Source organism: Esox lucius, chromosome 18 (genome assembly GCF_011004845.1).
Source record: "Esox lucius isolate fEsoLuc1 chromosome 18, fEsoLuc1.pri, whole genome shotgun sequence".
Lineage (NCBI taxonomy): Eukaryota > Metazoa > Chordata > Actinopteri > Esociformes > Esocidae > Esox > Esox lucius.
In genome coordinates, this window is record NC_047586.1 from 21,838,735 (window position 1) to 21,855,386 (window position 16,652).

General features: G+C 43.7%; 1 protein-coding gene across 2 annotated transcripts in view; it reads left to right on the forward strand.

Moving 5' to 3' along the window:
• The window catches only part of LOC105017509 (kelch-like protein 29), a 259,421-nt gene that overhangs the window by 141,242 nt on the left and 101,527 nt on the right, over nucleotides 1-16,652 (forward strand). For both annotated transcript variants that reach the window (XM_010882176.5, XM_010882175.5), the window contains exon 5: nucleotides 4,107-4,661. In XM_010882176.5, coding sequence (XP_010880478.1) covers nucleotides 4,107-4,661 — 555 coding nt within the window. The remainder of the gene's footprint in view (nucleotides 1-4,106; nucleotides 4,662-16,652) is intronic.

Consider the following 16,652-nt stretch of genomic DNA (forward strand, 5'->3'; position numbering starts at 1 on the left):
CGTTTGTGTCACTTAAAGGATCTGCTGCTAATGTCTTGGTGCCAGATACCAAAGCACACCTTCAGAGGTCTAGTGGAGTCCATGCCTCGACGGGTCAGGGCTGTTTTGGCGGCAAATGGAAAACCTACAAAATATTATGGAGGTTTTAATAATGTTATGGCTGATCAGTGTATAAAGCAAAAATATTGAAAAAATCCAAAATACAAGGGTGCATGTCAAAAAAGCTCAAATGAAGGTACAGACTAGGATAATCAAAATCGTAAACACGGAAGGCAGGCTAGAATCAAAGAGTGTTATGATGTATAAACTTTCTCTTCCCAAAAGAACGTGTGGATTGATACAATTGTGAACAAAACTGACTGGGGAACACAGGAAGTACCCATTTATTGGAAAATGAGAATTATATTGCGAAAATTTTAACTATATTTAGAGGAATACAACATTGTCATTTTCTTTGAGTTAACAACACCACTAGTCTTAGTTTTCTGCTTGCAATGCAGCTTTGTGATTGCAGTACAAACTGTTTCTATTACAGTAATCCATAACAGCAATGGCAGACTGGGACAGAGCTGAATAATGGATTGTTTGAAAAAATTACTCTCTGTGCCTTCAGGAATACCTCTTGGTAATTGGGCTTTTAGATAAATATGAATTTTGGACAAACTATCCCTTTAAGTATTTAAGGTTGGGATAGCTAAACATTGGTTTGGCCCCTCTAACTTGGACAGTTTTGAATATACTGATTTAAGGTTAAATAAAAATTAGTTAAGTTAATCAATATAGTCATAGTCATTGAAGAGTTTTTTAGTTGGGTTAGACACAAATTATGTAAATGTAGCTAATGCTGTTATAGTTGATAAGCATTTTCAGCTGGTAGAGCCTAAACATGTGAGACAAGTTGGTTTCAGCTTACAAGTTTGACTGTTTCAAAATGTACTGTTTTAGACTTAATGACCACTAATAATGCTAAGAATGTTTAGGAATTTTATGTGGGGATAGTCTAAAATTGTGAATCAAAATTGGATTAGTCTCTCCTGCTAAAGAGTTCAAGGGATTCTGTTTTACGATTTGCTAAACCTGATTATAAAAATGTGTCCAATTAACATAGACATCGTCCTTTGAACATTTTGGAATTTCAAGTTGGGCTAACCTTAGTCTCTCGAGGCCACACAGTCTCGTCTGGCCTCCTTGGAGGTCTGGAAACCTGCCTGTTAAAAAAAGTTACGATTTCTATTGGAAATCCACTCAAAGGCTTGTTGAAGGCGGGCTTTGCGTGGTTTCACTATTTCTTCAAACTGGATAGTTTGGAGGCGTTAGCCTAAGCGATGAATTTGATTGCGTTAATGTGTTTTGAGATGTAACTGACAAAAACCTTTTTCCCACCCCTTTGCAACAAGAATCCTATAGGTATTCCTCAGGCCTAATGGCATTCTAGGCCTGGTTTAAGAGGCTAGGGTAACCTAAACATGTGAAACACATTTGGTTTAATCTCTAGCTTGGAACAGAGATACTCTTCCAGGGTTAATTAAGGCTAATAACCCAAATTAGGCTAATTAATACAGCCATAGTAGATAAGAGTTTGAGTATTTTGAGTTGGGATAGCATAAACATTAAAACTTGGTTTGGCCTTCTTGATTAAACGGTTCAAGAGATAAAGTTTTAGGGTTAATTACCACTATGCAAGTTATACTAATTAAATTAGTCTGTCGCTTATAAACATTCACTAGAAAGGTAGTACAGCCTTAAAGCTTTGAAGTTTGTATTTTAGCTTGAATAAACCATTTTGGGCTTGATGTGTTGTTTATATGTGCATAATTTATAAGTCAAATCACTATTATAAGTGCTGTATTCCAAGTTTGAAAGGAAATGGTTTTGATTATGCAGGGAACATATGGGCATATACAGCTCCGGAAAACATTAAGAGACCACTGCACCTTTTTCCTTCTCTTCCAAAAAATTCTAAAAGGAAGGTTTTGTGTGTGGAACAGAAGGGTTAAAATTAAGAGACCACTGCAAATTGAACGCTTCTGTTCCTCACTCAAAACTTCCTTTTCAACCTTTTTGGAAAGGAAAGATAAAGGTGCAGTGGTCTCTTCCATTTTTCCAGAGCTAAATGTGACATAGTACATACAGTAGTACTGACATAGTATTGTTATGTACAGGCTTTATAGCAATAGTGTTATAACCTGTTTCCAAACAATCCTAGAATTCAAAATAATGATTTTTCAACATCACTATTAAGTGCTCAACTTGTAGGGGCTGACTACCAACAGAAAGTGACCTCAAAATCATAGCTAACAGGCTGCATCAGGCCTGAAAGTCGATTTCCAACACTTACTGGTAATTTCCCCAGACTTCCTGGTAGAAGGTTTCCAGATTTTCTGTTATTTCCTCCATTTTCTAGTTGTCTCCCACCTGGGATATCTGGAAATCCTGGGAAGGTTTGCAGTGTTTCCATTCAGCAACCTTATTGCAAGTCACATCATGCTGGTTTATATTTAAATTCAAACTAGTTAGAATATGCAACCGTTGGAATTTTCACTTCCCCAATCTGCAATCAGAATCATCGACATGGATAGAAAACATAGACATCAAATACCAAAACCAGTTAGACTCAGTACAATAAATATAACTAGCTGAATGGATTACTATAAAATGTGTGTTACTGATCCTTGTGTGGCGTAATCTTAAATATGCTAATAATTTAGTTTACTGAATAACTTTTTTTTAAATCCACGGACCGTAGTTATTTGGACACTATTGAGTGTTATTTGTACACATGAATCAACACTTGAAATGATACATGAAATATCCACCCGTTTTGTTTTTACGTCATGATAGATTCTAACCAAAAGGTGGAGAGCAGTCCAAAAAAAACTATGTAATAAGTCCAGATGACAGAAGAGAGATGTTTATGTAGCTGTAATCAGTTATGTCGCCTCATTGAAATTGTGGTAATCAGGGGAGAATGATATGAATATAATAAGACAATCAGATTTTTCGTACTCTGAGTGGTTTGAGCGTCGTTGAGAAGTGCAGTGATGAGTTAGTTAGCCTGAGAATGGATGGTCGTGATGCACCAGAAAGCCCTCGGCTTCCAGTCTGGAAAATTCTCTTCTCACACCATCCTTTTCTCTCTCTGTCCGTCTCCTTCTCTCCTTCTCTCTTTCCCCAGACTATGCTGCATGGAGGTTGAGGCAAATGTCATAAATAATGTGTTTTAATCTTTGTCTTTTCTGCAGTGTGGTGTGATTCAGACTTATTGTGGGGCAGGCTATTTCGGTTGATGGGTTAGTGTTGGAGGGAGGGAAGATGGTGGGGGGGGGGGGGGGGGGGGAGGGGGGGGGGGGAAGGAAAGCGAGGCAAGAAACGAGACCAGGAGCCTGATTTAGTTTCCCTCTTTTATAATGCCAATATGTCCACTTATTCACTCTTCCTAGAGATTTTAAAAAGTTTTAAATAATTGTCAGGTAGGAAAGAATAATGGGGGTTCCATCCTGTCTGTCCCTTTTAAATCTGTATTGGGGAGTGTACTGATGCATACAGGGAGGAGTGGAAACAGAATTTATTAGGGAGCGAGGGGAAGAGATAGGAAAGCAGGGAAAGATTGAATGAGAGGGCCAAGGTGACGTATGCCGGTTTGGAGCAGTTTGTGAGCAAAAGCGATGGAGGCAGGGCTATATGTTGATGAATTTAATCACTGTGATGAGGCTGGTCTCTGCTCTGCCGGTTCTCACACTTCCCTCCATCTCTCGCCTCGGGGTAGAAACCACTGACGGGTTCACGGTGAATACATACACTTAGCCAAGCACATGGTAAACAGCTCTCATCATTGATACCACAGTCTGAAAGCATTCCCTGTGGGCTGCACGGTCAGTATGTTTACTGTATTGACTCAGTCAATATGAGAAGTCATTTGTCGTGCAGTTTGTTTCGCCTAGCTAAAAAAAACAACATTATTTGACGAGCTAATGTAATAATGTTAAAACAGTTTCTCTCTCGCTTTCTCTGTCTCTCTCTCTCCCCCTTGTTGTCTCTTTCTTTTTTATGGTTTCTGCTGTTCTTCCTTTCTTTCTTTAAAAAAAAAATGTCCTCTCTCTCCCCAGGTCCTCCATGGGTCCCTCCTGTAGCACCAGTCACTCAGTCCAGCCTCCTCCCCCACTCCTATTCCCTCCAGCCCCCCTCCTTCAGCCACAGTGTCACAGTCCAGTCCCCTATCATCGGTGTGACCCCCTCCATCCAGTCGCCCATGCCCCCTCACCCGCACCCGCTTTTGACTGCTCACTTCCAGCTGCCCCCGCACTCCACCGCCCACCAACCCCCCTCCATGGTGCTGAACATGCCCTCCCAACCCCCCTACCCGTCGGCCCAGCCGCCTGTCGCCTCCTCACCCCTCTCCACGCCTTCTGGGCGTCCCGTGGGGGCACACCCAAGCCAACACAACCACAGTGTGATCGGGAACGGTCACCTGACACCTCACCCGACTCACCCTATCATACAGCCCCCCGCCTTGCCTCTGACCAACGGGCAGTCGGCCCGGCCGGTCCCGCCCATTCCGGTGGTGTCCAATCAGGATGGTCCTAGAGGTCCCAACGGGCTGCAGATGCTGAGGACGGTGGGGATGGGGAAATACGAGTTCACCGACCCGGGTCATCCTAAAGGTACGACTGACTCACTCCCTGTCATGTTACACAACACACTCAAAAACATACACATTCTCAGACACACTGTGTACACGGAACAGTTTAACTCTGGGTAATGTGCGGTTTATGCACAGATGTTTTTTTACTTTGTTAAATCTGTTTTGCACAGGGAACATTTCATCTCTGGGTAGGTAAAGTGTGGTTTGTACAGGGAAGAGTTTTTTCTGTAGGTTAAGTGTGTTTTTCACAGGGAACGGCCTTTCTCTGGTTAAAGTATGGTTTGTCTTGGAAACGTTTTTTCTGTTAGTAAAGTGGGTAGTTTTTTTAACAGGGAACTTGTTTTTATCCAAGTAAAGTCTGGTTCATACAGGGTACAGTTCTTTCGTTTTTATCTGGGTAGCTTGTGTTGCCAGTAGTCCATAAACAACACTACAAACTCGTTCTAACAGGAGGCAGTTAAAACACTATCTGAAACCCATGCCAAATCTCTACAAAGCTGCACCAAGGTCACAGATTGCACCCACGCTAGCGCTCACATACACACAGACACACAGACACACACACACAGTCATAAGCACTTTATTCTGTTGTTACAATTCTCCTGCCACGCCTACAGTCATACCTATAGGTAAGCTTCTTTAAAGCTTGGCAAACTCTTGTGTTGTCTGTGAGTGGCAGAGGGTGGCAATCCTTGCTGCCTCTGTCGTGTCACAAATTGCTGTTTGTTAACCTTGGAGTTTGTGATTCAGTGCCAGAGACAGATGTTTTATATTCCCTAACCAATTTTCACATTTAATGAAGCTTTTAATCTGGAGTTTAGATTGGCTCCTTTTTCCAACTCATTTGATTTTTTTTTTTTTTATCAGTAGATCAATAGAACGTGTGCAAATGAGTTTCCAGATTGATGTAGAAAGCAATTGTGGCGGTCGGAGCAGGGGCTACCTGAGAATCATTTGAATGAGACCACAAGTGGAATGGAGAGACGAATAGTGATGGTGAGCTTGAGTCCAGCAGCTGAGGTTCCTCTTCTGTTTTGTCTCCTGTCTGCTTAGATACCATCTGAGGATTGTGTCAGTTACATTGTAGTTACTTCAGGTCTTACGCTAATATTGTTTTGTTATATATAAAATGTTTCATAATGGGCTGTATATACTTTAATATTGTTTTTAGGCCAATAGCCAAAGCTAATCACAACCTGAGTTTTCCATCCTGAAGTACTAATGAATATTCTACTTTGTAAACAAATGGGTAGGTGGTTGCATATAACAATAAGACGTGATAGGAGTGAAAAGTAGTCTATGAAATATTCATCAGTTGAAATCAGCATTGCATACGCCACAGTGGTAAATGTCCCGGAGTAGAGGTGTGTCATTCAAAGCTGGGCCAGGAGCAGGTGTCAAAACACAGCAGAGTGTTTTTGAAAAGCCTTGTTAGCGCACTGGGTCGAGTGAACGCTTTTGGCGCACGTGTGACTCCGCGGTTCTTACCTGTTTCCTATTAGCTTTTTTGTGTGTGTATAGTCCACTGTTTTGAGCATTTCGGCGTAGTGCTTGAGCTGTCGATAAGGACACACCGTCTGAGTCACTGACTGTCCCCGAAAGCGTTTTGCAGTAAGAGCTAGCCAGCCGTTGTGTTCGCGCGCTACTGTAGTCTTGACAACCTCCTCTCGCCCTCAGAGTGGAGGAGTGAGGGCCCCCCCCCCCCCCCCCCCCCCCCCCCCCCCCCCGCCCCATTTGATTGCTGCACTGATAGACAGCCAGCAGAGCACCGCGAATAAGTCTCATGTGCAGTTCCTGAGTTCCTTATCGCCCCGCCCTGCGCTCTCGTTCTCATCGTAATGATTTCTTTCTGTCCTTTTCAGTGTGTCTGTCTGAAGGTGATAGAGGCAGCACCATAGGCCCAGTATGTGTGTAGTGCATGTGTATCTGTTGGGTTTTGATGAGCCTGGTCTTTGTGCTGCTGTTTGTCAAACCTTCTCTGTACTATCGATGCCACATTTGTTTGGTGGGTTTTGGCAGCCCTCCGTTGACTACATTGTGCTCCCTCTCTTTGCCAAGAATTACACCACCGTCTTTTCCTGTAATGTTTGATGCGTTGGGAGAACATGGCGAGGGATCTGAGACCATTCATCCAGGCAGAGTCTCTCTAAATCCTTCAGAGTCCTCGATCCTCGCTTGAGGACTCTCCTCTTCTGCTCAACCTTCAGGTTTTCTGTGGGGTTTGGGTCGAGGCGTGTAATGGTTATTGTAAAATTTGCTCAGTGAGAAATGTTTGTATTGATCTGGAGGAAAACTTCGGATTATTGTCCTTTTTTTGTTGTTTTACCTAATTTTAAGATTAGTTTAGTCTCATATTTTGAGTGTAATTTCAAGCTGATTAACAAGAAAGACATTATTTTGAATATTTATCCGCACATTTTTACCAACTGGGCCAGTAATTCTGGAGGGCCCTGTATATTGTTGCACAGCTACCAGACACACACACACACACACATAGTGTGTCACTTCACTAACAGGTATGGATGTTCTTGCTTCAAAAACTGAATGAATTATCTACTTGGCCCTGTGACTACTAAATCAGCTAAGTGAGGTTTAAGCAGCAACTTTGGCACTGGTCTCTTGGTTTCAGCAGCGCTCACCAACGTGCACATCCTTTGTGTTCATTCAGGGTTACAGGGATATTGACAGACAGTGTTTCTGGCAGGACTCCTTTATGATGGTTTTCCTCCAGCTCTGAGGAAAGATTTATTTCGGTTTTGAATTCACAGTAAAAAGAGTAGGCTGATTTGGCTCACGGAAGCATCTAGAAAGAGGTGTTATGCCCTGTGTGCGCCTTGTGTAAGCGAGCAGAAATTCCTTCTATATTACAACTGTGTGTGTGTGGTAGAGATACCTCAGCCCAGTCCATACCTAATATCATGGTGTTATACTGTCACTGATCTGACCCACGACTCATCTAACTGAACAACCATTTCAGACCATATGGCCTTTCACTGGCCTTCTCCACAACTGGCTCACTCAGCCGTCTTTATTCCCCCCATCTTTCTCAGTAGGAGAGATAGAGAAAGTGAAATAAAGAAAACAAGGGAACGAGCGTGATAAAGACAACCTGGGAAAGAGAGGGAAGGGGGGGTTGAGTTAGAACGAGAGACCCATGCGAGGTGAGACCGTGACAGACGGAGAAGGACGCCGAAAAAGGAGCGTCCTCATCCAAATCCTCCAGGTGCGTCCCTTCAGGATGAGTGATGGCTGTGCGTGGCTAAGCTGATGACTGGGGCGTTACCTGGCTGTCACCTTCCTGTGTTTGTTGTAACCCGGCCGACATGGGTCTGAATGGCAAGCAGAGATGAGCGCCTGTCCCCTGACGGACGCAGCTATTCAGACAGCCATGGATTTCAGATAAACAGCTGAGCACGCACACTTAGGAGGCTAAAACTGAGCATATCCTTCTGGCACGCGGACACGCTTGCTCGCTCACACACATACAGACGTACAGACACTGAGGAAAGTATAATCCCCTTCATGGTTTGGTTTGAGTGTGCTTTATGAAAACATAACAAGGCCAAGTCGACGTTTGATTGGACGGCGCTATTTAGCAGTCAGTCCAGCTGTCACATGCAATGAGCAATCTGCCCTTATGTTCCCCTCTTCCACACACTTGGTGTCTCGCTTTCGCTGTCTCTCTCGTTCGCGCTCACTCTCACACGTTCTCACACGTTCTCTCTCTCCCCGACTAATCCGATCTTCCTCCAGATTTCCCCTGCCCATCTAATCGCGGTGTTTGCGGCTGAGAACAGGTCCTTAAAAGACTGACTTACAGCGCTGGCCCTGGCGGAGAGCATAGAGGAGGAGTGGGAGAGGAGGTGACAGGTGCAGTGACGGAGGAGTAGCAAAAGAAGGAGAACACCAGAGGGCGGGTGACAGACGGACAGAAAAGAATAGCACCCGGTGGAGTGGGAGAACGGGTGAGGAGAGGAGTGTAAACGGTGGGGGGCGGAGGAAGAGGGAAGAATGTGAAGAAAGAGTGGAGGATGGAGTGGGTGGGAGGCATGGTACAGTGTAGGAGGACCGGAGTGATGGAGAGGAGAGTGAGGAGAATGAGAGCGAGGACGACATCTGGCAGGTAGCCAGGCAGGGAGGTAGGGAGTCTAGCTGCATCTCTAGCCGGCGGGTGTTATCAGTGCCCTATCGCCTGTCAGTCTAGGCCTCTCTGCCCCCCTCCCTATCTCTTCCTCCTCCTCTCTCTCTCTTTGTCATGACGGCTTCTCTGTCTCTCTTCCTAGATCTCTCCTCTCTGTATCTCTCTCACCTTCTCTCTTTACCGTGACGGCTTCTTTGTCTGTCTTCCTCCATCACCCTCTCTCTCTCTCCCTCCCTCTTTACCATGTGACTGCTTGTGTCTGTCTCTCCCTCCCTCCTGCTCTCCCTCCATACCTCTCCCCCCATTCCTCCCTCCGCATTCTGCACTCTAAGACTGGCCGTTGTGACTGCTCCTGCTGAGCGTTATCTTGAAAGCTGTGCGTGTGATTAATGAACGCTGCGCAGCGTCGCTGTGCGAGGTGAAAGATGGCGAGGGCCATGGTAACTGCGGAACGGGATAATGTATGGAACTCACGGTGAGGTGTCTCCCATTTAAAACACCCTAACGAGGGAGAAAAGAGCATGGGGCGGGCGGTGAATGGAGAGACAGAAGAGTTGCATACGTTACCCTGGTACTCTCCAGAGACAGGAGAGTTGGAGTTGAACCTCAGGCACCTGTCGGTCGCTAGCTCGGTCTGGTTGGGGGTGGTGGGGCTCAGCCCTGACACGGGGTTGGCGTTTCCTGCAAGGGATCCTAAATGAGCCGCTCGATTCGATATCATGAATATCTGCCCGCTGCGTGGATTTGTGTGCCAAGGTTGCTCAAGAGAACTCTACCTTATTATCGCCCAGGCTTATTTTTCACTTGGCAGAGGCAGTTTGTGAACATAATTGGGTTTTCTAGTACATGGGTTGTGCATGATTAGCTGCCTGTACAGGCCATTACACTGGTCTAACTAGCTGGCTGGCTACATCCCGCATGGCCCCGGTCCATGAATAGCGGCTGAGGGGCGGGCTAGCAATTGTTCTTCAAAATAGTTTGTGTTTTTGTCAACCTTTAACATCGTCAACCTTTAACGTTACCAGAAAACTCCAGCAAAACTTTCTGCTGAGGTCATGGAAGGGATTTTTGAAGACGCTCGCAAGGCATGGCTGAGGTGACAAGAACCTGTGGGGGAACCAAGAACCTGGTACTTAGAAACTTAGCACTGAAATGTGTTGGTGATGAACTGGACAGGAAATCAGATGTTAAATCAGGAAGAAAGAATGTCATCAACAATGATTTTACATTCAACACAGATGATCAGGTAAAACGTTTGCCCGATAGTCGTCTTCCTTTATGTTTCTCAAACTTTCCAAAGTTCAGATTTATTCAACAATTTTGTCAGACTGTAATAGCTCGAAATAAGTGAGAAAACATTAGCGTTGAATATATTGTTGAAGAGAATGAAAATGAATGTCTTCTCAGTCCTACTTAACTGGTAAAATGTTGAAAGTAAATGTAATACAGTGGGGTTTTATATTTTGAAAAAGTATGTTTGGTAACCACTGTAATAGATTAATTACTGTTTATCTGGGTTAGTGGGTGAGCCATAAACCATTCTATCTGTGACAGATACTGTATGTTAATATCTTCAAATTTGTTTGTTAATGCCCCCATGATAAGATTATGTTTTAAAACTCTATTTATGGGAGAATTTTTATGATATAGTATTTGGCCTTGAAGTGGCAAAAAGTATCCGAAAGTGTCCCTTTCAGATTTCTCAGGGAAGATACTGTACCTTTTCCTCTGAGTTGATGTGACAATTATTTTCAGATTACTTGGCCTGAGTTTTATTAAAATGTCACCAGCTACCAGACTGGCAATGCCTTGTTAAAATGTTACCACTTCCATCTGAGTCCTAAGTAACAGCTGAACAGCTTTTTACCTACTTGTCAAAATTAAATAGGAAGCAAGTTATCCTAATCTATAGGATTATTTGTAAAGTTTTTGTAAGTAAGTTTTGGTGGTATTTTTATTATTTTAATGTCATATTTTAATGACAGGACGGTAGGAAGTAGCGGCATGGAAGACAGGTATTTCTCCCAAGGGTACAAACGTCTGAGTCATGGCACAAAGCCCCTCGTTGTGTGTGTGATCTATAGCCTGGAGGTCAGACCGCTTCATCAGACCCCAGCAAATTATTTGTACAGTTTAATGTATTTATGAGCTTGTCTGCATGTACTTTTTGAATATATGTTCTGTCAAATTCTGTGACATGATGAACAAAACCCCTGTTTTGTCCCAAAATGAATGGTTCATCCACTAATGTAAAATGCTAATTACACTGAACAAAATTATAAACACAACACTTTTGTTTTTGCCACCATTTATCATGAGCTGAACTCAAAGATCTAAGACTTTGCTCTGTGTACACAAAATGACTATTTCTCTCAAATATTGTTTTTTCTTATAGAGAAAGTCTTTGATCTTTGAGTTAAGCTCATGATAAATGGTGGCAAAAACAAAAGTGTTGCGTTTATAATTTTGTTCAGTGTAGTTTTACATGTCCGTGTTACAAAAATGTACTCCAAATGTCTTAATACAACTTTCCGTTACTTTACATTTCTGTTGTGTGTTCGCATCTGTGATTAGGCACTATATTATGCATTAATATAGCTAGCTCTCTGAAATGACAACATAGAGAAAGAGACTCCTCTCAATGTGGACATAAAACGCTACACAAATGTTTTGAGACACTTTAGCATTCAAGGAAGGAATCATATCAGAACAGGGCTGGGATAGTCAACTTTAAATAAGCACACACAGTGATTTATCTTCTACACGGTGGTGATGTAAAAATGTCTTACCCCCCCCCCCCAAATTAATCCTGAAATGGCTATCTTAAAATAATCTCCCATTTCTGTACAACCCACAAGCATTTTAATTAATTTTCCCGTTTCCGCTACTGCTTATTTCACAGATGTTGATCAACTCAGCCAGTAAAAGAAAAGAACCCAGGCCACTGCCAAATGCTCCCAGTACTTCAATATAAGCTAGAGATGCATAATTTGTTATGTAGGATACAGCACTCTGCCTCAGCTCTACACTCAGTCAACTGAGACAGAGTGAGAGAAACTCTAATGAATCTGCTTTGCATGATTAATCGTTTGAGCGTGGCGATCCCAGATAGGGTGTTTGTGTGTGTCTGTGTGTGTGTGTGTGTGTGTTCGTTCGTTCGTGAGCTTTCACGCGTAAGCGACAAGGACAGTCTGTCATTCCGCGCGCCAGTAGAACTGCTGTGGTGAAATCGCAAACTATTGTTGTCTCATCTGAGAGCTCAGGAAGGGAACTTGTTCGAATAGGTGGCCTTAACAGAGACAGTGCACCACACTTGTTCTGCCGTTTCCACACGGCCTGTTCTGTAGCATCTGTGGAACTGGCTGGTCAGTCTTTATCCCGAATCAATGGATAGTAAACCTCAGAAAATGAATCTATATATTTGAACATGCATACATTTTCTGAAGCAAATAAGGTCTTATAAGCCCATGTGGGCGGGGCATATTTAAAATGCATTCAAATAGAGTAAAAATATTGAAAGCAGCTGTAAATCATATTACCTACAATACATACCGTCTGTGCTTCTGTATTTTGAATGTATCATAACATTTTGGGACTTCAGGGATGGATCTGTAACAAATACCAGTGATTGTTTTTATTGTAAACAAACACTTATAGGGCATTCGTCTTAAGATGGTCAGGTGAGACAACCAAAAATCAGGCTAGGGAGGAACTAGTAAATACATGTTTCCTCAGTAAACAAAACACACACTTTTTTCTTGGATGGCTTCTCAGTTCAAGCACTATGGTCTTGTAGCGGATGGGAGCTTTGATTGGAAGCCAGCGGAGTGTGTGGTGGAGTGAGGTGACATGGGAGAACTTGGGAAGGTTGAATGCCAGGCGGGCTGTGGCGTTCTGGATAAACTGCAGCGGTTTGATTTCACAAATTGGGAGCCCAGCCAACAGACCTTTCCATTTTTTACATTTCAGTCATTTAGCAGATGCATTTATCCAGAGCAATTGCCTCAGCAATTCGGATTTAGCACTGTGCTCAAAGTGTGCAAGGACAGGCTTTTTTAACTTGTCGGATCAGGGATTGCAACTAGCTACCTTTTTGTTACTTACCCTAATCTCTAACAACTCAGCTATCTGTTTGTCAAGCAGTTCATGCAACAGAGGGATCTATTCGTGTTTGCTACAGACATAGAATCTGCTATCTTGGGATCTTAATATAATCTTTAAAGTACCTCGATTAGGACCTGCATCACTTCCTGCGTTTGGTAAGGTGGTTCTCCACAGATGTTGTAGAGCAAGAACCTGCAAGAGCAAGTCCCGCTTTGATGTGTGCAGGAATCACAAATACCAAACTACTCCTTTTAACTTCGAAGTGTTTCTAGGTGAGCCTTTCCTTTAAATAAACAACATTAGCAAACACGACTTGTTCATGTAAACATTGACCTTCTCTGACATCCAGAGATAATAAGTAAACTCAAAAAATGAATACAGAATTCAAGTCAAACAACATTACTGCAAAGTCAATATGTCTGTCTCACGCAGATAAATATGCAATTAGGTTTTTATTAACACGTTATATGAACACTGTTTGAATAACGATGATAGCTCTGATTAAATCAGCAGAGGTTGGAGTGAGACGGTCTCATTTAAGGGGGGTCAGACCTGAGCCGAGCCCTGTCAGAACCGGGTTCTGTCAGATCGGAGCAGGGCGAGAGGAGAGATGAGGAAATAAGAGGGGGATGGAGGAGGATGAGAAGATTCGTGAAGAGCTGTATTGGAGGTCTCTGTCTCATGGCTGGCTGTGGTGGAGCCCAGTCAAACCGGGGCTAACTTGGCTGGGCATCTTGATTGTCTCAGTGTCTCCCCGAACGAGAACTGATGTGCGTTGACTGGAAGATGACCTTCCTAGACATGGTGGGATAACAGGGTGGTGGGGTGGTGTGTGTGTGTGTGGGGGGGGTATTGAAGTGTGTGTCTGTTTGTGTTGAATTGCTTGCTTAGGGCGAGTGAAGCGGACAGAAGCGTTAAGCCGGTGTTTGACATGAGAGGATACGAGACCGGATCGTCGTCTGGGGAGGCAGGTGGAGGAATACGGCTCTGTGGGTCTGTGTGTGTCAGTCTGTGTGTGTCCTTTGTGGGGAGACTTAATTTCATGACTGTTACAACACTTCTACAGGATTTTGCAGATCCTCTCTCCTCTCCCCACTGTATTCTGTATTCCTCCCAATTCCTCCCGAACGATAAGCCTGAAGAACAATATCACAAAACCATTTCTAAACCATCAGACTTGTCTTTCAGTGGAACGGCTAAGATTTCCCTGCAAGAAATTGGCCCGCATGTGAGAATCTACGGTTTAGGAAGCCGCCTATTGATTCTGCATTTTGACTAGCAGAATCTTTTTGAAATATCACCTCGCCTCTTGTCGGAAAGTGTCGGAAAAGGGTTTCAGCGTCCTAAGTTGGGCAGTATTCATCAAGGTATCCACTTCGCTGACTCGAAATGCAGTGATCAGGATCGTGTCTGGAGCATCTTGGTCCTGTTTCAGCTGCGTTCGTTCAACAGGAGCCAATTGTGGAGTCGGTGTGTTCCCATGACCTTGACCGTACCCTTCCCCTGAAGTCCTGTCATGGCTTATTGTGGATAGAGACTCGCATATGCAAACAAACATCTGTTGTTACAGGATCCTGTCAGTCATTCTGAATCATCCGATCCAAGCCTTGGGACAGCCAGGCCTGTCTCCGGACAGGAGAGGAGGGATGGAGCTGAGGAGACGGGGGATGTTTATTTCAGGGCTCGTCAAATGTCGGCGGAGCTCCCGTTGTGTGAAACTGTCCCCTAGCTGGCATCTGTCCCTGACGCAGGCCCGGGGTGAATTCATCCCGTTGAAGCCGTCGGCCAAAAAGTGGAACGTGTTGTGCCCAGGATTTCCGTTAGCGCCTCGGCTCTGCGTTCTGAGCTGCGAGGCATGCACGCCCAGTCATACCCGGTGAGAGCTCACCTCCCGCCAGCTGCCCGGCGAGGTGCGACGACACGGTCGGAGGGAAATAAAGCGCAGCCTTATCCCCGTTCACTCAGCTGTGAACCTCAAGTGCTCAGAGGGGAACCGCCTGGAGTGTCACGCCGGCATTTACCCACGTGAAATGTCCTCTCATTGAAAATACTCACCACACGCCCACCCCCCTCAACCCCCGATGGGTTTCTAGAACAGCCGTCGCTGTTGCCAGAGAGGCCATTTGATAGGACGAGATGACTTGGCAGGAGTCAGATGTTGATGTGTTCTATTGCTCATCAGACATGAAATAGGTAGTCATGGGTTATCTATAAAGGATAGGTTTACCAGTGTTAAACGTAGAGAGGAGCTGCGGTAGGCATGCAGTCAATAGCTGACGACAAGTCAGGCTAATTCAAGTTGAGAGGGAACTAGGCTGGACTTAACAGCATGCAGATGTAAGAACAGCAGAAATCGTGAGAAGACCGAAGGGAAAAAACAATTGCTTGTTATTAACTTTTAACAAAATGGAAAACATCTTTGACAAGTCCAAAAGCTCACTAATCAGTGTTATTAGATGGAAAATAGGTTAGAAATAAACTTTTCCCAGAACTTTTTCACAAGTCTGATAATGCATTGAGGGTGTCTCATAAATGCTAATAATGAAACTAGACTGTAGACTTTAATTGGACTGGACATTAATTGGATTAGATCAACTTCTCTCTCTGCGCTCTGAATTCTCAATTTTTTCCCTCTAGATAGGAACAGTCTACCTTATTTTTTCTTAATGAATCCTTGGGCCACATTTTTATTCTTCGCAATTTCATTTATAATTTTCACTGCCCTCATTTATTAGCTTCACATTAATGTGTTTTACCCTTTCCTTTCAGGACAACCAGGGCTACAAATTGCCGTAAGCAGTTTCATTTGATGAGTTTATCGACAAATGTCAAAATCAACTAAATTGGTCCGCATGACCTGATAATGAATTTTAAAAACACATTTTAAAAAAGTACACAAATTGTTTGCTCAGCCTCAAATTAATCTCCAGCTAGTCAGTGACAACTGTTTGGAGTTTTTAACAGCAACTGTTTGAGCTGGTGTCCGCAGATGCAAAATAAATAGGTTTATCCAATGCTACCAGAGGTCTGTAGCATGAACATGATGTGTGAACAGGCTTTTAAGTCCAGGACACGCCACACGTCGACCGTGACAAACGCGTACAAGGTGGGGATCAAACATATTTGAACAATGATCGATGAAAATGCATGAGATAAGATGGGTTTACTATCCCTGTGGAGACACAGACAGAACAACATAAACAAGTAGATATAGATGAGCTCAGTTATTCATATTTAAGCTGGACTATGTTCATCTGCACAGTCAGGACAGTCCTTACTGTGTTGTCTGTAGGCCAACCAGCTGGTCCTACCGGTGGTGGGTTTAAAACATTTCGAACCTGTACTGCCTCTGGGACAAAGAACAACACGGCTCTATCTTTGTACCTTGCTAACCTATGGCAGATTCAAACTACTGATGAAACAAGCTGTCTGGTGTCCATCTGTATTTTGTGGGCCTTCAAAGTGGGCTATATTCCTGTCAATTGTCTACAGACTCCTTCTGCATGATCCCCCAGGAGATTAAAAGATGACAATATTTTTATGCGTATTTCTCAGAGAGACATTAGCATTTCCATACCAACATGCCGGACGTTAAGATGCTTACGATGGAGGACTTCATTAGAACAGTGCCATTAAAATGCCATTAATAAAAGAGCGTAGCTTCCTCAGAGCCTTTGTTTTCTTCTGTTCTAGATCTATTCAGCTTTTCCTCCTCACCCTGGTGTAGACTGACCAGTGCTGTGTCATCAACAAAATAAATCATGT